At 40.1% G+C, this 23,971-nt stretch overlaps 1 protein-coding gene across 4 annotated transcripts in view; it reads left to right on the top strand.

The window, feature by feature from the left end:
* Positions 1-23,971, top strand: part of CC2D2A (coiled-coil and C2 domain containing 2A) — a 122,442-nt gene that overhangs the window by 74,489 nt on the left and 23,982 nt on the right. For all 4 annotated transcript variants that reach the window (XM_069493995.1, XM_069493996.1, XM_069493997.1 and 1 more), the window contains 11 exons: positions 250-388; positions 2,191-2,394; positions 4,921-5,013; positions 5,952-6,043; positions 8,598-8,765; positions 11,538-11,643; positions 11,846-11,955; positions 13,245-13,341; positions 13,809-13,907; positions 16,797-16,973; positions 23,251-23,454. In XM_069493995.1, coding sequence (XP_069350096.1) covers positions 250-388; positions 2,191-2,394; positions 4,921-5,013; positions 5,952-6,043; positions 8,598-8,765; positions 11,538-11,643; positions 11,846-11,955; positions 13,245-13,341; positions 13,809-13,907; positions 16,797-16,973; positions 23,251-23,454 — 1,489 coding nt within the window. The remainder of the gene's footprint in view (positions 1-249; positions 389-2,190; positions 2,395-4,920; positions 5,014-5,951; positions 6,044-8,597; positions 8,766-11,537; positions 11,644-11,845; positions 11,956-13,244; positions 13,342-13,808; positions 13,908-16,796; positions 16,974-23,250; positions 23,455-23,971) is intronic.

The following is a 23,971-nucleotide window of genomic DNA, read 5'->3' as shown; positions in this document are numbered from 1 at the left end:
GGGGAGGCTTTTGTGCATTGGGCAGAGTTGTAGAAATGCATCATACTGGCTCTCCTTCCATTTGTGTTTCCTGATAGCAATTGTCAAATAAAGAAAAATGGCAAAAGTCCTCCTTATGATAAGATTGTCTGTCATGGAGGATAATAACTTCCCTAAGCAATGCTGTCCCTGGGATTTTGTGGTCCTGATGCATGCAGACTGCTCTGTGGTAAAGTCAGTCACATGGAATCAACTGTGGTTTTTTTTCAGTGCTTTGAAGAGAGCAGATGCCATCTCATCTATTGGCACATCAGGAGTGACAGACATGAAAAAGTTGGCCAAGTGGGCAGCAGAGTCCAAGCTGGACCCGAATGACCCCAACAATGCCCCTTTGATGCAGCTAATCTCGGTAATGTGGCAAAAGGCACACACAACGTTGCTCGATTGGGCCTGATAATGTCAGAAAAAGCTTGGCCCTTGTCCTGAGGCAATGAGGTGCTGCAGATAAACACTTAGCCAGGCACAGTCCACGTGCAGTAAATATTAGCTATTGTCGTCACTCTTACCTCTAACCTCTGTAAAACCCTCAAAGAAAGGTTTTATTTTCTCCATTCTATAAAGAGGAAGCTGAGTTCAAAGACTCAGTTACTTGCTCAAGGTCACACAGCTAATAAGTTGATCTAATTGCAGAGCACTTGCTCCTTTCATCACCCACCCCCATCAAGTACTGATGGAGGATTTTAAGAAATCTTTGTTTTGTTTGTGTTCTCGTTGATGATTAATTAGGTTATCATTTAGGTTTCACTTAAGTATTTACCAGATAAATTGCCTGTATCTACCATAATATTCTAATTTTTTCTTCAGTGAATTTGTAAATAAAATGGAACATTAGTTAGTAAATTATTTTTCTTGGTATGAGATACAATTGGTTTTATTGGCAATTTCATCATTCACATGAAAACATAATAAACAAGTAGATGATCCAGGGGCTGGCCACAGCAACACATTCCTATGATCGTGGGTATTAGTATGAGTTCATCACGAGGCTAATTATAACCGGTATGAAAATTTTCATTTCGCGTCTAATCTTTCTAAGTCCCAAAACAAGCTTTGGTTTATTCTGACTTTTGTCTTTATAAACTCTCCTTCGCAACACGATGCTTTTTAATATGGATAATAGAAATATTAGAAAGAATAGGCCATATCACCTAAAGTGTAGTCTAGTCCATGTAAAGTTTTCAAATCACACTTTGATTATCTTTCAATTAGTGGTAATATAGTACACATATCACACTCATCATTTCCTTTTTAGCTATATGTTTTCTTATAGAACAAATACAGGGATGCCTTCTTGAGCGGTCTCTTGTTGTAGACCAGGATTTTCACAGCAGGCCACCTTTCCCAAGCAAGTCTCCAGCATCTCTCTGTGCACTGGCTTTCCCTGTCCTCAGGAGATCATAAACCCTGTCCCTGTGGTGGCTCATGCCTGTAATCCCAGCACTTTGGGAAACCGAGGTGAGAGGATCGCATGAGCCCAAGAATTCGAGACCAGGAGGTCACAGCTGGCAAAGCACCAAGCAGAGAGGCAGGCAGCACCTGGGTAAAGTGCAGCCCACACCTGCTCAGCTGTGCAGTGGGGTCCGGAAGCTGTCCTTCCTGTGACAATGTACAGGGCCCTGGAAGTCAGCTTGCCTGGACATCTCTGGCTCACTTTTCTCAGTGACCAAGCCTGTGAGGTGCTATTCAGAGAAAGAAAGGCATGGCCATGGGGCCAAATGAAGCTGACCAGTGACCTCTGGGGCCCTTATCTGCATATGTGCCTAAATACATTAAAGAGTCACATATATGTTAGATTTTTATATACACTGTGTATATGAGTAACTTTATTTCTAGTAGGTGCCTAGTGATACACTTGGGTCTGATATCTCTCCTTTTTCAGTCTGGATATTTGCATAATGGCATTTTTGGGGAAGCATGCACACCAAAAGTAAAACTACAATTTTTATTTTTTTGGAAAAATGATTTTTTGTACCTTTTATAGCTAGTAAATAAATATAATAGCATCTGCCTTGCTCCTATTATTTTTTAATGCATTTTGTCTTCCAAGTCTTTTAATCTGAAACTGTTAAACATTCCCAGAAGCTCAGTGCCAGGTTTCTTTAGGTGAAATTTGCCCATTATCTGGAGGTTTGCATTTTCTATTTTTTATAGGTTGCTACAAGTGGTGAATCCTATGTCCCTGATTTCTTTCGACTGGAACAACTGCAACAGGAATTTAATTTTGTTTCAGAAGGAGAATTGAACAGATCCAAACGATTCAGGCTTCTTCATCTTAGAAGCCAACAGGTGCCAGAATTTCGAAATTATAAGCAAATTCCAGTATATGACCGAGAAATTATGGAAAAGGTATTCCAGGTAAGAAATTGCCCTAGAGAGGTTAAGAAAATAATAAAATACTTGCCGTGCCATTTGTTATACTTATATGTGTATTTAATTGTTGTTATGTTCTCGGTAGCAATATTGGTTTCTCCTTTATAGCCCTTCTGTGTGTGTATGTGAGATGAGGTCTGGCTGCATTGCCCGGGCTGGTCTCAAATTCCTGGGACCAAGTGATCCTCCCACCTCAGCCTCCTGGATAGCTGAGATTGCAGACAAGCACCCCTACATCCAGCTAGCACTTTTATATATAACCTTTCCATTATTTTTCTTGAATTCAACATTTAAATAATCTCTTTGCCTCAGTACAATGATGTATAAACTAACCAGTAACCAGGATTCTGAGTTAGTTGGTTAAACTGCCCGCAGTTAGAATTATAGGGTTGAACGTATCTTAAGGGTTAATATGGCTAAATATTACTACCTTAGGAACTCAATTCCATTTTCATACAGTAAGTATTTACTAGGCACCATGTACATGGTGGTAAAGAGTTCAGGGAAAACTGGATGGATAGGATTTGAACAGCCTTGGGGTGGGTGGGGAGGAAGGAACAGGGCTGGCATCCACCCTCGTCCAGGGCGACAGAAGGAACAAAGACTCAGAGGGCAGATGGAAGCAGGCAGGTGTGGGGCAGAGGAGCCTTTGAGGAATTATAGGTAACAGGCTTGTGCAGATGGGGCAGGCCAGTGCGAGCCAGACAGATGAGTTTGTATTCGATGAGGTAAATGGAGAGCCATCAGAAATTAATACCATTAAGATTTTTTTCAAGCAGACACTATTCTTGGAGAATACTTTTGGTTATTTAGTTCTTTGTGTTAGTCTGGATTTATGATTATAAGAGATAAAAATCCAATTTTGAACTACCTTAGGCACCAAGAGGAGTTTATTGGATGATGAAATCCCCAAATAGGATTAAATGTCTAAAAAACGTGTGAGTGGCAGGAGTGCTTCTGTGCCTCAAGGACCCCTGGATCCAGGGCCTGCGTGCTGCCAGGACCCCTCCCATCCTGTCAGGGCTTCTTTGGTGTGTTGGCTTCATTCTCTTCCTCTGCAGACAGGTTTTTTCAACTTGGCCATATGGTTACCAGCATCATCCAACTTCACATCGAGTAGCTTCAGCAGAGAGAGATGTGTCCTCTTGTCTCAAACTCAAAAATCTTAGGAAGAAGCTCGTGTCACTAAGCCTGGGTTAGGTGCCATTGCTGGGTATTCAACTGTAACCAGCGTTGGCTTAAAGGAGAACATAGCAGTTCCCTGGGACATACATAATTTTTTTTTTTTTTTTTTTTGAGACAGAGTCTTACTCTGTTGCCCTGGCTAGAGTGCAGTGGCATCAGCCTAGCTAGCAGCAACCTCAAACTCCTGGGCTCAAGCAACACTACTACTGTCTCAGCCTCCCGAGTAGCTGGGACTACACAGCCTCCCAAGTAGCCATACCACCAGGACTGGCTAGTTTTTTCTATATATTTTTAGTTGTCCAGCTAATTTCTTTCTATTTTTAGTAGAGACAAGGTCTCGCTCTTGCTCAGGCTGGTCTCAAACTCCTGAGCTCAAACGATCCATCCACCTTGGCCTCCCAGAGTGCTAGGATTACAGGCATGAGCCACCACACCCGGCCAACACACATAATTTTATTGATAGAAAAGGGAGAGGTCTGAGCAAACAAAGCCAAAAGTATCCGTCACCCTCCTCCAAGTAGATGGCCCAAGTCAGCTGTAGCCAGATGTTATGTGATAATGGTAATGTTTTAATTGGAGCTTTTCACGATTTTTGTAATTGCTTTACTTAAAATAGAAAAGGCAAAACTTAAGCAAGTGGTTTGGCTAAGTTGTTTGGATGAGCTTAGCTTCTTGAATTACAACAACTTTCTGCTGTCTTCTGCGGCCTTTATTTCTTCCTCCATGAACATTTCAACTTGTAACTACTGTACAGAATTTTCTTCTATTATTACAGCAGTTCAGTGAACTGACTCAGAATCCTAATTACTGCATCAAAGATCAATTCTGAATCAAAAGTTAAGAAGAAGGTAGAAGAAACGTTTAGAACCATAATTTAAAACTTAAACCGGCCTGGCGCGGTGGCTCACGCCTGTAATCCTAGCACTCTGGGAGGCCGAGGTGGGTGGATCGCTCAAGGTCAGGAGTTCGAGACCAGCCTGAGCAAGAGCGAGACCCCATCTCTACTAAAAATAGAAAAAAATTATATGGACAACTAAAAATATATATATAGAAAAATTAGCCGGGCATAGTGGCGCATGCCTGTAGTCCCAGCTACTCGGGAGGCTGAGGCAGGAGGATCGCTTGAGCCCAGGAGTTTGAGGTTGCTGTGAGCTAGGCTGACACCACGGCACTCACTCTAGCCTGGGCAACAAAGTGAGACTCTGTCTCAAAAAAAAAAAAAAAAAAAAAAACTTAAACCACATGTGATAAGTAATTCCCTAATCTTTAGAAGAGCATCAGAGAGTACTTTAAAATCATAAAATTATTACCTCCTTTTAATTTTAGGACTATGAGAAACGGTTACAAGATAGGAATGTCATTGAAACCAAGGACCACATAGACACCCATAGGGCCGTAGTAGCCAAATACCTCCAGCAGGTAAGAAAAATAATTTAAAACTGTCTTCATAGAAGGAAAAGAGCGAACATCCTAAGATGGAAAGTTCTATTGTCTTATAAGTATCTATGTGATTCTAGGCAAGCCACTTAAGCTCTCTAGACTAACTTTCTCATAAATACAAACATGTAATTGACAACTTTCTTCACCTTTCAAATATATGAAACCACTAGGATATAACCTGGTTTATTATCAGTGGTTATCCTAAATGAGGTATAATTATAAAGGACTCCATTTCTAAGTCATGAGTTTTTTCCTAATATTTGAATGTTACATTACATTACAATGTTTACCTTTGTAATCAGAAAAAAACAAAAGTTTTTAAACCACATACTAACTGCCCTTATGCACTGGAAAACTAAAAATTAAAGTTGAAATATCAGTCCATTTGTGCTTTTTCCTTTTTTTTCCTTTTTTCTTTTCCTCCTGCCTTACTTCAATAAACTTAATCTTTTAGGAAATGCTACAGTGACTAAAATGCATTTTTTCCATCCAGTTTATCTATCTTGTGGCTCACATATAAAATATATGATTATGACATTTAAGAGGTCCTCTATTTAAATTAGGAAGTGAATCATTCTGAATAAGGGAAGAACTTAAAATTCAGTTCTCAATTTGTATTTTGAGATTGGTCCTCTTGTTTGTAATTGCTAACTCATTAATTCAGCAAAATTTTACTATTCTTTGTGCCAAGAACTCATCCAGGTCCCAATATAGCAGTGAACAAAACATAACGCCCCGTGCCTTTATGGACCTTTTAGTCTAGTGCAGAAAGCTAGAGGACTTACAGCAAAAGGAGGCCAAAGCTTCAGAAAAATCAACAGCTAGGTGACATTAAGGCAAAGACTCAGAGTGTAGAGAGTGAACTAGGAAGTTTAAATAACAAGAACATCTTAAATAAAGCTGATTTCTTTCCCCAGGTTAGAGAATCAGTGATAAATCGTTTCTTAATTGCAAAACAACATTTTCTTCTTGCTGATTTGGTAGTAGAAGAAGAAGTTCCCAATATCAGGTAAAAATAATAAAACAAAGTCATTATTATCATTTCTTATAAAAACTATTATTTGTTATAGTATATGAAAGGCATCATGTAAGATTTTTTTTTTTTTTTCTATGCATTTGGGCCCAGAATGATGGTAGAAACCTGGTTAAACCTGATTAATGCCTAATGACATTAGTTAAGGGATTTCTATTGAGACAAGTGACCCGGGAGCCTCTCCTATCACATTCCAATAGAGGCCATCTCACCTCCCACTACTTGCCAACCAACTTCACCATCCTTTGCCATCTTCTCATTCCAGTTGAACTAAAGCTGGCAGCATTTCCCTCCTGCATGTACTCCTGCTTTCCTGATCTCCCAGTGCCAGACTTTCCATTACCCTCCCATCACACAGCAGTGGAGGTGGCTGAGACCCATCCACTGAGGTTCTGGGGTAGGCTGGGGAGACCTGGTTCCAGCACTGCCTCTGGGAGGCACAGAGCTGGTGCATGTGTTTAATGAGGGTGAAGGGCAGCAGAGAGAAATGGATATTTACATGGAAGTCGGGAATTGACTGTATTTGCTTGATTGACTCTATTATCTAGAATAATCCTCACTGGCTTCAACTAAGGTTGGTTACATAAAAGGTAAAAGATAACTTCCTATATTGGTGTTATGCAATCCACTAACTTCACGATCTTTTCTGTGATTAAGTCTCCTAAAAAGGTTTTCTCTATGCATTTACTTTCTATTTCCCATCAAGTTGAAAAGGAGACAAAAAATTGTGCTACCCATGGCAGTCCATTTCTTTGGCTTTACCTCGATCCACATGTAAAAAGGAGGCTACACTCATGTAAATTGACACAGAACCTCTCTCTATTCCAGGCCCAAGTCCAGTCACTGAATATTTTCACAGCCATGAAAATTACACCTAGAATAGATGATGATTTTTCATGCTGTTTTTTTCTTTTCTTTTCCTTCTTTTTTTTTTTTTCTGCATTACTTTCTGCATTAAGTTCTGAAGGCTCAGGGTATGTTCTTTCTTCTTTTAATTTCAGTTTGTTCTTGGCTTTAAACTAAGATGTTTCTATATTTGATGGTCCCACCAACATGGTGCTCCCATGCTGGCTACTTTGGAGGCATCAGAGTCTCACGGGAGGGGTTACCTCCAGGGGAGGGATGAAGTATTGATAAAGGAAGAGCTTTGTCATGTTAGGACCCCTGGCAAAGTTGTGTCTCCGAGGCCCCCAAGTTTGTGTTAGATGGGTGCCCTGGCAGAGTGATTAAGAACATCGGCTATGTAGTCAAAGTGACCTGAGTTTGAACCTGTGCTCCACTTCTATTATTAAAGAGCTTTCAGCAAACCATAACACCTCTCTGAGCCTCCAGTTTCTTCATCTGAGTAAATATTATACGTGCAAGGATTAGAAATACTATATGTAAGGGACCTGCCTAGCACTCTTCTTGATACATGAAAGGTGCTTATAAATGGCAGCTATTCTGTGCACAATCCTGGGGAACAAACAGTAACAGTAGCTCCTGGAAACTCCTCGGGATTCCTCATGGTGCCTAGACAGAGCTGCGGAGCCCTCATCCTTAGCCGGTATGTGCCTCTTGCAAAGAGGTGCTCCAGTCAAGAGGCTGCTTAGCCAGCTCTCATACTCAACAGGGAAGCAGAGGGCCACGAGCACTGTGGCCTGTGGCCGGCTCTACAAGCTGGCTTTGTTCTGTGGCCATTTTGCACTGTCATCTCAGTGGAAGGTAGAGAGAGATAAAAGAAGTACCCTTCTGCTCCTCCTCACCCCCTTCCTCCTGCCCCCACCTCCTCCTCTTCCTCCACCATAACCACTGGCATCATAGTCATTGTCATGATCCCATTAGTTACCATTTTAGGACACCTCCTAAGTGCTAGACCAGGGCCACGGTGCTTTACACACTCCTCATTTAATCCTCTCAACAACCCCAAGAGGCCTAGGGGTATTATAATATTATCCCCTTTACAGATGATGAAACAGAGACTTAAAAGAGGTGAAATAATTTGCCCAAGGGCAAAGAGTAGAGCCAGGATTCACACCCTGTTCTGTCTAACTCCAGAGAGCAACTGACTCTGGGAACTGCCCAGGCAGCTGTACACACTGACAGTCATGTGGAGGGAGCTGGAGGCTTCCAGCAGATGGGGCTGGGTCTCTGGGGGAGGGGGAGGCACTGGCCCTGAGGGATGGGTAAAACTGCAAGCAACAGGGCGGGCACGGAAGACGGAGGGAGGCAATTCCTCATGCAGGGACTGGCAGGAGCAAAGGTGAAGGGTGGGAAGGCACCAGGCACGTTTGAGGGGCTGGTGGTCAAGTAAGGAGATGTAGGGGCTTTTCTTCTTCTGATAAGTAGCACCTAGAATAAATTTTAATAATCCATGCAGTAGGCTCTCCCTCATTTGGGAGGATTTCTACACTGTTTCCACCCTCCTTAAAAGGACAAAGAATTTCTTAGAGGCCTGTGAGAGACCTTGGGGCAGAGTTTGGGAAGTCGTCTCACAATTTTCCAGACCTTTCTTTTCCTTAGAATCCTAATTCTGTTCTGTAATCATTAGCATTTTGGGCCTAAACCTTTTCAAGCTGGCCGAACAAAAGCGACCACTGAGGCCAAGGAGAAAAGGTCGGAAGAAGGTGACAGCCCAAAACCTGTCTGATGGAGACATAAAGCTGCTGGTGAATATAATCCGAGCTTATGACCTTCCAGTGAGGAAGCCAACAGCAAGGTGAGAACCCCCTTGACAGCCCTGGAATGGAAAATACAGGATCCCAGCCAAGTCAATCACTTCTTTATAGTCGATCACTCATTCTTAACGTTATTATTCAGCAGGGGTTTAGGGGTTCTTGCTGAAGCCAAGCCCTATTGTTTGCAAGCAATAGAGCCCATTCAGTCAATCCAGGCTAAAGGGAGGATTTAATGGGGCCATCTCATAGAACTCAAGAACAAGAGGTACAGCTGAACTACATGGTAGACTGCAGGGATTCAGATGGGTCTCCTGAGGCCCCATTGTCTCTCTCACTTGTTTCTCTCTGAGTTTGCTTCATTTTTCGTCATGTCATGGGAAGTGGTCCATGGAGCCAGGGTACCACCAACTAAGCATCATCTTCTCAGAAGAGAGTCTGACAGTGTTAACTTGGTCAGGTGTCGATCTATGGTCTAATTGCCTACAGCCAGAGAGACAGAGTCAGAAGCACCAGCCCTGAAAGGTAGGAACAGTTCTCAGAGGAGTAGGTATGAGCTGAGCAGACACAGAAAAGGCATCTGTCCAAGGTTCTGAAACATACATGCTATGAGCTTAAAAATGTGACTTCCTTTTATCTGTTCAGAAAAATGATTTACAACTACCATGGCTCACTACCCTGGGGGCCACAAGGAGCCTTCAACCATAGGGAAGATGAGTCTTATGCCCTCAGAGAACAGAGAAAGGAGGATCAAGAATCAAAACTTCTTTTTGCAAGTACCCTTACCAGTGTAATGAAAGAAAGTAGCATTTTTATGCATTTACCATGTTCTAAGCATCATACTAGACACATTAACAAACATTATTTCATTTAACTCTTACTAATATTACTGTATCCACTTTGCAAAAGGGAAAATGGAAGCGAAGAGAATGCAAGTGGCTTGGCCAAGGTCATTCAGCACTATCTGATTCCATAGAAGTGCACTGTTCTGGCCATCGGTATCCTCTTTCCTTCCTAGGTTCTTTCCCTTTAAGTTATTTCTCTCTCCCTCCTTCCTCTTACCCCATTATTTCACCCTATTTTTCTTTACTAATTCTTTGACCTATTTCAGAACATCTTTCAATCACCAGCTATTCCTAATGCTTTGTTACTTATAAATGTCATGTAAGCCCTTGAATCTCTGTTGTGGCATTGCTTTCTTGAGCCCCTGGCCTACATACCCTTTTCCCTGTTTGCCTCAAAGCTCAACTGTGGGGTGAAAAGCTGATTTTTAAAAAGAACCTGTAGGTGTTTCTTTTATTTTTTGTCTCTATATAATATTTTTGTGTTAAATCATTTCATTCAAATAATTCAAGGAAGGATAATTGATCCTACGTGCTACACAATTCAATGTCGATGCATCAAGACAGCTCAGATATAAACTTTTCCATTAAGCCTGCCCAAATGTTCACCCTCTATCCTTGCATCCAACCAAAAAGGACTTTTCACCTCCCTCACTGTGCTCCTACAGCCTACACCCTCTAGTCAACATGTATCTCACTTTATTGAGATTGTTTACAAGTCTTCCTTCCAGTCTAGTCTGAGCTGATGTGTTATCCTATTCATCTTGAATCCCAGAGTCTAACACAGGTCCTAAAATATAGCAGGTTCTAAACAAATGTTTGTTTAATAATGTAACTGATGGTTTTCCAAAAAGAAAAGAGTTTTCTTAGTAGCTGTTGTGTTAAATGTTCTGCTTATGTTGTCTCATAGTTTGTCTGCAAGCTTAGCTATGAAAAGGTAACAGATGGGTAAGAAAGAGACAATTTGTACTCTGCCCAGTAATGAATGTGAAAGACTTGGCAAACCATGAAGTTTAGTACAAACACACAAGTGGGTTGTTAGCAGGAAGGTGAAAGATATTTAGAAGAGGCTCTCTGGAGATGACCTTCATTTGTTCTTCTAAGAATGCCAGCACAGGCCAGGCGTGGTAGCTCACGCCTGTAATCCTAGCACTCTGGGAGGCCGAGGCGGGTGGATCGGTTGAGCTCAGGAATTCGAAACCAGCCTGAGCAAGAGCGAGACCCCGTCTCTACTAAAAATAGAAAGAAATGATCTGGACAGCTAAAAATATATAGAAAAAATTAGCCGGGCATGGTGGCGCATGCCTGTAGTCCCAGCTACTCAGGAGGCTGAGACAGAAGGATTGCTTGAGCCCAGGAGTTTGAGGTTGCTGTGAGGTAGGCTGACAGCATGGCACTCTAGCCCAGGCAACAGAGCAAGGCTCTGTCTCAAAAAAGAAAAAAAAAAAACGTCAGCACAGAAGGGAGACGAGGATAAGACACACTGATCCTAACTCAAGCTAGGAGTCCTTGCACCTCCCTTTCCCAGTGAGGCTCGGCAGGCCCAGAGGAAGATTCCTTGTGTAGGATTTGTAGCTTGGGATCACCGAAGAGTGCAGGTTCAAAGGAAATATAGTGGGAAAGAACCTGGACTGGGTAGGGGCAGGGCAGGCTGGTCAGGAAGGTCAGGACCTCCTACCTGAGAAGGATTGGGGCTCTCATTTATGCGAGGGAGACAGGTCCCCACTCAGTCATTCCCTGGAGGGGAAGAGAGAGAAGGAAACATTTTCCTCTGTTCTCAGCCAGACACACAGGCCTAGGAATGGAAGTTGGTGAAAGCTCTAGAAATCACTACGTGACTGAGGGGGACCTGAGCATACTGAAAGCCTTCTGAAATGTCAACAAGCTTAAGGAAGAATGTTTCCACAGCCACCGGGGCCATGTATAATTAGACTTTCCCTGTCATTTATTTCTTTCATACATTTTCTCTCCTAGCAAATCCCAGCAGCCATCGAGGTCTTCAAGGACATTCAGGGAAAAGCATGCTGCCTCCCCAGACACACGCAGCCCCACCCACAGTGCTGACTACCCCCTCGGCCAGGTGAGAGACCCAGGCGCAGGACTTCAGCTTGGAATCTTGCCCCTTAGGTTTTTAAGAATCATCGATACACTTCACGAGTGGTGTGCTTTCTGCTTCATTTTCTTTGAAAACATACTATTTAGCAAACGTATTCTACTTTTGCTAATAACAAAATAATTCAACTAGTCATTATGGATTCTTAGGATTTGCTGTTGATTTTAAGGTTTTAGTACGTCCTTTTGTAGAAGTCTCTTTTCAACGAACGATTTGCCACACAACCACAGCTGAAGGACCAAACCCCAGTTGGAACGAAGAACTTGAACTTCCATTTAGGTGAGCATATTTTCCTCTTCACAGTACTATAGGATACTCTGAAGAAACAATGAAGGAAACAGGGGCCCAGCAAAAAATGGCTAAGGTGAAAGGTTTTGTAGCTGGCAAGCTGGAACAACAACCAGGTGTCCTGATGCCAAGTGTTTTTCCTCTTGTACTACTGCTGACGTCATTCAAGAATAAAAGTGGGAAAATGTCCAACTTGTGAAACTCAGGTCCATTGTTGGATACTCTACTCCCCTCCAGGCTCTGGCTTCTTATAGCCCAAAGTTTTTCACTCCTTTGACCCCACTGCCCTACTCTGCTTTTCCTTTCTTCCTCGTTATCTCCTCAAGTAAATTTGAAACTACTTATTTCCTATAAATGACACTTTCTCCCTCACCAGAAATACATAGGCATTTCAGAACCTTGTTCAAAGGATTTATATACTTACAAGGCTCTTATTATTTCAGTATTTGAAGTGACTTTAGAGATTATCTGGTCCAAGTTCTACTTTTATGGAGAAGAAACTAAAACCCAAAGAAGAAAGGTGGCTTCATTAAAGCCACATAGCAAATTAGAGACAGAGTAAGGATTAGAGCTGGTTAAGTCAGAAGTGGCGGATAGATCCCACTATCACACATGGAACAAGCAAAAAGAACAAAAAAACTTAAGGGCAAATGCTCAAGAAAATGCACGCAGTATCCCAGTCTCCAGGCGTGCCATGGAGAGGCATGTTTAGGCTGGTCTTGGCTGGATTCAGGGTAGGTTACATCACAGGAAACAAACCTCACGCTTGTATTGCTTTACTTATTTATGGGGAAAGTGAGTGGGAGGCAGGGACCATTCAACCAGCCACAGAACAATAAGAGGTTTATCACTGGGGAATGGTCTTGCTGGAGAAGCACCTTCTGGAGCCCAGTTGCTTAGGAAGTCCGTATACTAGCTCCTCCAGTGTCAGCTAGAGGCGGGGCAGCCTGTCCTCTGAGCCAGCTCAGTCCTGGCAAGCTGGCTCCTTGCAAAGCTTCCCCCAGAGTCAGGGGTGAAGGGTGAGAGTGAGACTCATCAGGACAAGCCAGCAGAGGGTTTGTCTCTGCATGGAGCCTCCAGTCTATGTTCTTTCCATTTGAGTGTAGGTATCATATTATAGTAGAGTATCCCTGCAAAAGATAAACCCTGGAAATGAAAGTCCTGCTTTTAATCCTCACATATATGCTCATATTTGGATATTTTTCAAATTTTGACATTTGAGTGTTCATCATTTCTATTTTGCCTGTTTTCACAGTCCCTGGTGATGTGTTATTTTGCAGGGCTCCTAACGGGGATTATAGCACAGCCAGTCTGCAGTCAGTAAAAGATGTTGTATTCATTAATATTTTTGATGAAGTACTATACGATGTCTTAGAGGTAAGTTCTCAGTTTTGAGGAAGACACTTGTACTCATATTCATATTCTCTACCCACTATATAAGTTCCAAACATACTTTCTACCTTTCTTATGTTTGAAACATTTGGAATGAGATGTATAAATGGGGAAGGGGGGAGGAGAAAGAGAGCTAGCTTTTTAATTTTCAGCCTAGTGTTCTGTACCAGGAATTGTACTAGGTGTTTTACATACATTGTCTTATTTAATTCTAAATAGTTCTATAGGTTGCTAAATCTCTAGTGTATCATTGAGAAAACTGAGGTTCAGAGAGGTCAAATGACTTTCCTAGGGTCACAAAGCCATTAAGTGTTTGAACCAGAATTTGATTAGGTCTGTCTAACCTAAGTTCACATGCTTTTAGCTAAAATCTTGCTGTTTTCCTGCTGCAAAGTTAATTAAATGAGTGTCCGGAGTTCTTAAACAGTTATTACATCCCACTCTTCCTTTAGGATGACCGGGAAAGAGGAAATGGAATCCATACCCGCATTGAGAGACATTGGTTGGGATGTGTGAAAATTCCATTTAGCACAATATATTTCCAAGCAAGGGTAAGCATCTAAGGTCAGAATTCCATGAAAATAGGGAACTGCTGTTTCCATTTTTCCTAATTAAACTTTGTGGGGATATACCCTCAACACTGAGAGAATATATGTACAAAGCCCTTAAAAAGATTTAGTAAAACACTATATAATGCCATTGATCTGCCATCGTATTTGCATGACTTATTATCTATGCTCCTCAGAGTTAGTAGTTAATGTATGACTGTTCAAATCTGAGAATTTTTTAAATATTAAATAGAAGTGAAGAAGGTGGGACAAAGTAGGAACTTGTCAAAATGACAAAAGTAGAATGGACAGATGCCTGAATATAACTTGAAGAAAACAGTCAGGGCAGTTGATGGCCCATTCAATCAAGTGCATTCTATTAATATTTCTAGTCTTCACTATTTAAAACATGAAAAATGGTTAGCAGAAACATGCTTAACAAAGACACCCTTCTCCAGAGTTAATGGTTTTGCTTAAGGGGATCCATCGGGTTGTCAACTCTTGAATGACTTAGTAGCTCTAATCTGGGACAGTTAAAGATTTTGAAATTGCTTTAACATCCCAGTATTAAGCCCATGGCAACAGGAGGCTTTGAATCACTGTGACAACCACACAGAGCAAGTGCTGTCCTGACCACAGAGTCTCCGGCAAGACCAAGACCAAAACTCAAGGCTAAAAGGCTTGGATTGGTTCAAATCTAAAGGATCAATTAAAATTGCAACCTCCCTAGGCAAAAGGAACAGTCTACGGGTTATGCAGTGATGTGCTTGCCAAAAGAATTTACACTTCCCTGTCCAAATAGATTTTAAATGCGGGGAAAAAAAAACTTAAAAGTCCACATCATTCTGCAAATCAAACAGCCTATGATATCTGGCATTGCTGAATTTCACATTTGGAAGGGTACTCAGAAGTAATTACCCTAGACCCCTTGATAAGTGAATCTCCTTCACTATATCACGGGAATGTCCATGCTCTCCTTTGAGTGTCTCAAGAATTCACTTGCAGGAAACTCACTACCTTGTAAGGCAAGGTAGTGTTCTCTTTCTCTTGTTCTCTTTCCAATAGTTTTGTCATTAGATTCTTCCTTGCACTGTGCCATAATCTATGTACTTCTCTGTTATTCCCATTTTTAGGTACTAGTTCAGTTCTCTTGAGCTACATATAACAAGTAGAATCCTGATTTAGTAATGATAGCACTAATAAGTATATTTATTGGCACATATTATATACTATTGCTAGGTAGTTTATATGTCACTCTATTAAACCTCACAGCACAATTAGCATCATCATCCCCACTTTATAGATGAAGAAATAGAAGCATAGAGAGGTGAAGTAACTTACTCAAATCAGAAAGCTTACAACAGAGTTGGCATTCAACTTTTACCAACTTTGACCATGCTGATGTCGCCCATGCCTGGGAAATGGGATTGGTAAAAGAAGAGAAAACTGTTCAATTTTTGGTTTATATTTTAATATATCTTTGGATAATGATTTTATTACATTTGTCATCTAAAAAGTTTTATCTGACTCCAAAGCTCATGCTTTTAAATGTACCCACAGGGAACATTTGGCAATGTCTGAAGACACTTTTGGTTGTCACAACTAGTAAGGGATGCCACCGGCATCTAGTGTGTACAGGCGAGGATGCTGCCAAACATTCTACAGTGCACAGGACAGCCATCTTTAACAAATAATGATTTGGCCCCAAATATCAACAGTGCCCCAGTTGAGAAATCCTGTCTTAAATCTTTATACTCCAAATCTTTAAAAAATAGTATGTTTTCTCCTGTGTCATCTATTTTATAGAATAAATGTGCTCAGTTATTTCAGCTGTATTTTTTATGTCATTGTTTTTATACTGTTGTTTTCCCTACACCCTGTCATCTGATTGGGTATAAGCTTTGGTGAATTCTGTTGATATAAGGAGGAAAATAAATAATACCTTACTTAATTCATCCCTAGAAGGGCATATTCACTCAAAGTTTGAGTTCTTTTTCTCCTGAGATATGAATGCCACCAATGATTGAAATAAAAAATGAATTCTCTGCAAATTGTAAACTTCAAATTCCAGCCCTGAATAGTTTTGTAGTACTAGACAGTCTTTAATAAATTTATTGTTGCTTTGACTTTATAAGAGTAAAAAAGTTCTGCCTCTTTGAACTTCTGTATAACTTAGTCCTTTTTATGGAAGTGGCTTGTCATCATTCAGCCCATATTTATTGGGCATCTACTATGCATACAAAACACTGCTATATGTCAGAAAAGGGTGATACAAAAGAGGATAAAATACAGATTCTGTTCGCAGAGAGCAATTATCCAGAAGACTGTGACGAATATGCACACAATTATAAAGTCAGACAGAATGTAAGAAATGAAGGAAATAAGCTATCTGTGTGTAGTGAGACGACATTAGACCTAAGCCTTGAAAAATGATTAAAATTCTGACAGGTGCAGATGGGAAGCTGGGCATTCCAGGAAAGGGGAATAGCTGCTAGCCAATATTTCCTGAGTGCTCACTATACACCAGACATTTTTCTTAGTGTTTGACATCTATTAATTCATGTAGTATTTATTCATAACAACCCTACAAAGTAGGTGCTATTATCATCTCTTTTTACAAATGAGGAAGCTGAGGCACTCGGAGTTTAAACCAGGATTTGAACCCAAGCAACTTGCATAACACTCTACTAAACAAAGAAAAGGAGGCAGGGAAATATAGAGCCCTTTCTGGTGAGAGTTTTGGGAGACAAGGTTAGAAAGATGGGGCGAGCTTTGAGTGCCAGTCTGAGCAGTTTTTATTTAATTCATTAGACACTGGGGAGTTGACACTCGTCTTTGAACTTCTGTTGGAAAAATTGCCAGGATGTTTACCAAGTCATATTTTCTTCACAGATTGATGGAACATTTAAAATAGATATTCCCCCAGTTCTTCTGGGCTACAGTAAGGAGCAAAACATGATTATTGAGCGGGATTTTGATTCTGTCCGAAGCTTAAGTGAAGGATCCTACATCACCCTGTTTATTACCATTGAGCCTCAGTTGGTTCCTGGGGAGTCAGTTCGAGAAAAGGTAACTGTTCATAGTTTGGAAAACCATGTCTGGTGTTGATGGAACGTGAGAAATGCTCGCTAGGCCATGCTTTTATAAACTTTGCACTATACAAACAGGTTTCCTTACTTCAGTGTTCACTTATTAATCTTTCAGTTTGGACAGAATGATGGTGAGAGAACAGATGTGTGAGTTTGTACTTTCACTGAGCCCATTATTAGGTTAATCAGAAACTCAAACTTTTAGGCAAAGCAAGACAAACATAAACATGGTCTGCTTTTAGAAGAATTTTCTCAACGTGATGAAAATGAAATATAACAAACTAGAAAATCAGATTGCGCTTTTGTTTGACATTTATTGGCAAGCATGCTAAAATACATTTCCATGTCTGACCTCACATCCTTGGCTGTGCTATGCATTGAATCAATTCATAGGATCATAAGAGTAAATGACCTTCATGGGTCACCTCAATTCATCTTATGAAACAAATATATATACAAGTACTCTTTTAAACAGCTCTAGAAGAAAGAGTTTCTAGAACTTTCATTTGTTAACAACTGTTTCCTAACCTTCATCATTGAGAAACAACTTTCTTAAGGTAACATACTTCTGCAGCATTTATGTATACTGGCCTCATTCGATTTGGGAGAAAATGTTGTGACCACTTATTCATATGTAAATGAATACAGTATTAATCACCGCCACCAGCAAGTTATATTGAGTCCTTACTCTGTCCTCAGAACTATGTTAGAGTTTAGATACATGTTCTGTCCTTTAGTATTCATAGCTGTCATGGATAATGGGTCTCCAACTTACAGATGAGGAAAATAAGGCTCAATTTACCCAGGGTCACACAGGCAGAGGTAACACTTAAATGTCTGTCTGACTTTAAATTGTATATATTCAATCACGCCTATAATCCTAGCACTCTGGGAGGCCGAGGCGGGCGGATCATTTGAGCTCAGGAATTCGAGACCAGCCTGAGTAAGAGCGAGACCCTTCCTATATCAAAAAAATAGAAAAAAATGATCAGGACAACTAAAAATATATAGAAAAAATTAGCCGTGCATAGTGGCACATGCCTGTAGTCCCAGCTACTTGGGAGGCTGAGGCAGAAGGATTGCTTGAGCCCAGGAGTTTGACGTTGCTGTGAGCTAGGCTGACACCATGGCACTCTAGCCTGGGCAACAGAGTGAGACTCTGTCTCAAAAAAAAAAAAAAAAAAACAATAATACACATATGTACTGCACATTTTCTGTGTGACAGGCTTGTTTTAGGCACTAGGGTGCAGTATCCTAGAGAAACAGATAAAAATTCTGCTAGGCTTATATTCACATGTCAGTGCAAGTTGTTAACTACCAAACTATACTGCACAGATTATCATGTTGACTCTTTAGTTTATACATTGTGATTAAGACTCAGATGGAGATGAAGGAAAATGAGCACATTCCTGTTTCTTTTCCAGCATTATAATTTGGTTCACAGAGAAAAATAATATCGCTACCTCCCATTTGCAAGTCATTTACAAAAGGACATGAAAAATTATTGGAAAAACAAATGTACTGAAATTCAAATTAATCTTATTTGTTAGGCTTTGTCACTAAAGCTGTGGTTCTCTAGAAAACATTAGAATATATACACTTCAAAATAATTTTTAGAAAAGAAAATACATTTTCTGAATGTTTGTATTCATGTGTAAACTCAAGAAAAAGCCAACAAACATGTTTACCCAGAAAAATGCTCCCAGACAAAAGATGATTTTGTTATTTCTGTGTATACTTAACCAAAGAAAAAGCAGCTAGCACCCCATCTGGAAGGGAGCTTTGAAAACGCGTGGAAGCAGCCTGTGACTGGCAGAAATGATGAAAACCTGAGGCTCTTCTACACTAGGCATCCCTCACAGGCCCTGACCTCCTACTGGAGGACTTTGAAGAGGCCTCTAAGGCTCAGAAACATACAGTCCTCAAGTCCTGCCGCCATCCTCTCTCAGGCTGTTGACTAGCAGTCAGCTACTATCGCTGGTGGCATGTCACTGCCCCGTTGTGGCTGTATGAAGCATTTCTCTTAGACCTCTAAAACAAGGGCTTAAAAAATTCCTATGGAAGGCAGATTCTTTGTCACTGTTTGAGCAGGAAGGGATGCTGATTGATAGGACCTTAATGTCTAAACAGCAGTAGCAGAAAACACCACTCAGTAATCCACCTGTAGACCATTCAGGAAAGAGAAGCTCTTATCCTAAAATAATAGGGACCACAACTGGGAATTATTTTTCCACTTATAGCAACTTCCAGGGTTAGCAGATTAGAGTCTCCCCTCTACCACCATCCCATACATAACCATTCTGTAGGATGTTTTAAAGGTATTTACCATGGTAAATTTTTTATAAATCAGTAGCAACTTCTGAAACTCTTATTTTAACATGCTCTACCTTGTCTTGGTTAAGAACAAGTTGTTAAAAATAGATTATTTCTGTTAATAAAGCCTTCCTCTCATTTCTTCTTTTTTTTTTTTCTTTCTTTCTTGCCTCTGATAGATGAATGACATGCTTAAGAAGGTACCAAGTATTTTGTTTTACAATTCATCAGTCAATAGTTATTGGGCTTTAATTAGCTGCTTTTGTCCACTGCCATCCAGGGACAGGTATTAGGTCCTATGTGTGTGTGATCCCTGGGCAATGAACTGTAGATGTCTGTTAGATGTCTCTAGTTCCATGAAGAGTGTCCAGCTTTGTCTTTTGGCCCATTTCATTTTGTCAGAAAGATTCTTAGTTATACTAGCTTTGAATCTAAGAAATCATCAGTCTGAGCATCACCTGCACAATGGGAGCTACCGCCACTATTTCCAAATCTATAAAATCCAAGAGCTGCTTCTTACAGAGAGTGTATCTCTGACAATTATTTCTGGTAGCTTGAGGCTGTCACAGTGTCACTATTCAAAGGCAGCATAAACTCACTTGGTTTTCTGTAAATGTTTACATTAACCTAGAGGTCAAAGAATTGAGCCAGTTAAGAACCTTTTAAATTGGGCTGGGCACGGTGGCTCATGCCTGTAATCCTAGCACTCTAGGAGGCCGAGGTGGGAGGATTGCTCGAGTTCAGGAGTTCGAGACCAACCTGAGCAAGAGCGAGACCCCCATCTCTACCAAAAATAGAAAGAAATGATCTGGACAACTAAAAATATATATAGAAAAAAATTAGCTGGGCACGGTGGCATGTGCCTGTAGTCCCAGCTACTCGGGAGGCTGATGCAGGAGGATTGTTTGAGCCCAGGAGTTGGACGTTGCTGTGAGCTAGGCTGATGCCACGGCACTCTAGCCCACGCAACAGAGCAAGACTCTGTCTCAAAAAAAAAAAAAAAAAAAAAAACTTTTAAATTTTATGTTGAATTTGTCAGTTCCACCTTAATTTGTTTCATAATAAATAACTCAATTTCTTTTAATATGTACCTTTTCCTTGACACTTCTTAGATTACCATATAGCATAGTACTCCTTCAATTCCTGTTTCACTCCATGAAATAGCATACTGCTGGCCTAAACAAGTATAATGAGTCTTAACAGATACGCATTAAATGCTCACCATGTGCTAGGTGCAGGAAGGAACACAAACTTACTCAAACACAGGCCCTGCCCTAACAAAGCGGTAGTTATAGAGTCAAGGTACACAACAGAGCATTCAAGTCCAAGTGGCAGAAAAATCTTTAGACACACTTTTTTCAACTTGGAAGGCCAATAATCAATACTGATTTAAGGTTTTTGGTTCTTTCTGGACAGTGCCTATAGATGATTCTCTTAAAATGTTCCCGTATCACCCTACGTATATTCCCGCAGGATCTTTGGCCAAGTATTTTAAGTACCTGATTGCTTATTAACATTCTCCTGTAGACCAGAAGTTCCTTAAGGGAATTGTTTCATACCCATTTATGCAGAGTTCCTGGAACTTTATAGTCTCCCAATAAACACTTTTCACATAATTGGATGAATGGGTAGATGAAAGAGTTTAAAAGAACAGGGATGAATAGATGAATTCAACTGGCTGGTTTTTTTTTTTCACATCATTCTTATTTTATAATTCTCCATATTTCTACAATTACAATTATTTCTGGTTTGACAGTTCCATCCTAGGAATTCATGGCACACCCACATCAAAGCCTTATGAGCTCACCTTTTTCATTTAAATATTTATTTATCTTAGCTCCTATTGGGTAGCTACTGTGTCTTGGCACTGTGCAGAATGGTAGGCAGTTAAAATGATTATGTTAAGATTCAGATGTCAGGGGGATATTCCATGAGAAAATATAGGAGGCTTCTGGAGATGTCTCCATCCAAAATAACCCCCACAACCAAATTAGAAATGAAAGCAAACCACAGTCCAGCCCCAATATAAGAGGAAGTCAAGAACAATTGGGATAATCTAGATTCTATCTGAGGTCACAAAAAACATAATAAAGTATTTTACATTCACTCAACAATATTTGTTTAACACTTACTATGTGCTAGGTAGTATTCTTGGTACTGGAAGTGAAAAAAAATGAGATTGAAATAAAATCCCTGACTTCAGGAATCTTATACTTCGGGGGAGACAGAGTAAACAAATATATGTGTCAGTGGCTATAAGTGTTAAAAAGAAAAATATCAAGTCAGTGACAGTTGAACTAAATAAAAAAAATTAATAAATGAAGCAGAGTACAGAGGGATAGCTGGGTGCACTGCCCTCCTCAAAAAAAAAAAAAAAAAATTCAAGGACTGCCTCTAAATTCTACTTAAAATTAATTTTTAAAATATTTTTAGTTGTCTTGAAATCCTTTGAAATGTAAGCAACCATGCATATACTTTTATACCAAACAACAAAAATCTTATAAAAACTTGTAAACATCTGCCCTTTTTTGTGCTATTTTTGTTAACAATGGCTTGAGGGGGAAAAATGACAATATATGTTCTAAAGGCAATTTAAATGTGTTCCATTTCATGTGCTTTGAGTTACTTTTAAAAAGTCTGGCCAGGTATATTGGCTCACATCTATAAACTCAGCAGTCTGGGAGGCTGAGGTGGGAAGGGTGCTAGAGGATAGGAGTTTGAGATCAGCCTGGGCAACACAGTAAGGCTCTGTTGCTATAAAAAACAAATTTTTTTTTTTTTTTTTTTTTTTTTTTGAGACAGAGTCTTGCTCTGTTGCCCGGGCTAGAGTGCCATGGTGTCAGCCTAGCTCACAGCAACCTCAAACTCCTGGGTTTAAGCAATCCTTCTGCCTCGGCCTCCCGAGTAGCTGGGACTACAGGCATGTGCCACCATGCCCGGCTAATTTTTTTCTATATATATTTTTAGCTGTCCAGATCATTTCTTTCTATTTTTTTAGTAGAGACGAGGTCTTGCTCTTGCTCAGGCTGGTCTGGAACTCCTGACCTCAAGCAATCCTCTCGTCTCAGCCTCCCAGAGTGCTAGGATTACAGGCATGAGCCACCACACCTGGATTAGCTGGGTGTGGTGGCACACACCTGTAGTCCCAGCTACTCAAGAGGCTGAAGCAGGAGGATCGCTTGAGCCCAGGAGTTGGAGGCTGCAGTGAGCTGCAGCCTTGGTGAGAGAGTGAGATCATATGTCTAAAAAACAAAAACAAAACAAAATCTGGGAATTGGTTGCTCATTTTGGATCAGAGAACCACTTAAAATAATTATATTTGATGCTCCTAGTTCTGCTTCCTTTTTCTTTGAAATCCATTACTATTATTTATTATCGTGCTTATGGACTTGAAACTTTTTAACATACCCATATATCTATAAATTTGCAGTCCATTTAACATGAGTTGCTTAAGCTTTGCATTTGAGATGTTAGATTTTCTGAGCCCCCACCCCCCAACTTAAAACCAACATCAAAATACACACAAAACCCTATTGCTTCACCTCATCAATCAGAATTAGTGCATCACATTTTAGTTTTTATAGATTGTCCATAGCCATACCACCCTGAATGCACCTGATCTCAGAACCTAATCAGGGTCGGGCCTGGTTAGTACTTGGATGGGAGATTATTTTATTAATCCAGTAGTTTCCATATGGCTACTTATCTGTTGACCACTTTCTTTCAATCCCATTGAATAAATTTTAAGTATTTACTGAATCAGTTTAATTTTCAAACTATAAATATAAGTTAAATAAAACTGCAGGGACATGATGGTTTTAGGAGTCACTTAATCAAACCTCCCCAAACCACACACTTAGTTCACGTTGACTACAGAATCTGAATATGTTCTACTTTCTCTCTTGTAATCATATATAAACTCCATGGAGTCTTTCTTTTTGAAGTTTGATTCTCAGGAAGATGAGAAATTACTTCAAGCAACAGAGAAGTTTCAAGCTGAATGTGCCTTAAAGTTTCCAAAACGTCAGTGCCTTTCAACAGTAATTGACATAAGTGGAAAGACTGTTTTTATTACACGTTATCTCAAACCTTTAAATCCTCCTCAGGAGCTCCTTAATGTCTACCCCAATAATCCACAAGCAACTGCAGTAAGTATTTCATAGCCAATCAATATTGTTGCTAAAAATGTTTTCAATTTTCAATTTATTGCCATTTTCATTACTGTATTTCATAGTACTTAAGATATTAACTATATCAAAATCATTGGGGATAAAAGTAATGATTAAAACTTGATTAACATGAGGCTTGCTTTCTTTAGAAAAGTCTAAAGGTACTAAAGATGATAATAATTCTTAGTTTGTTGTTTCAACAAACAATTATTAAGTGTCTGGTACTGTATCTCTGGTACTATATTAGGTGTTAGAAGATACTGTAAACTTTCAAAATGTCTTACATAAAAATGTTTTTATTATGTATTCTCAATAACTTTATTATTTTTTATGTTTTTTATTATTTCAGCATATTGTGGGGGTACAAAAGTTTAGGTTACATATGTTGCCCTTGCTGCCCCCCACCCGAGTCAGAGCTTCAAACGTGTCCATCCCCCAGACAGTACGCATTGCACTCATTATATATGTATACACCCATCCCCTCCCCCCCTCACAT

This window comes from Eulemur rufifrons, chromosome 19 (genome assembly GCF_041146395.1).
Source record: "Eulemur rufifrons isolate Redbay chromosome 19, OSU_ERuf_1, whole genome shotgun sequence".
Lineage (NCBI taxonomy): Eukaryota > Metazoa > Chordata > Mammalia > Primates > Lemuridae > Eulemur > Eulemur rufifrons.
Note: the sequence above shows the minus strand (reverse complement) of the source record. Positions and strands in the feature narration are given on the sequence as shown.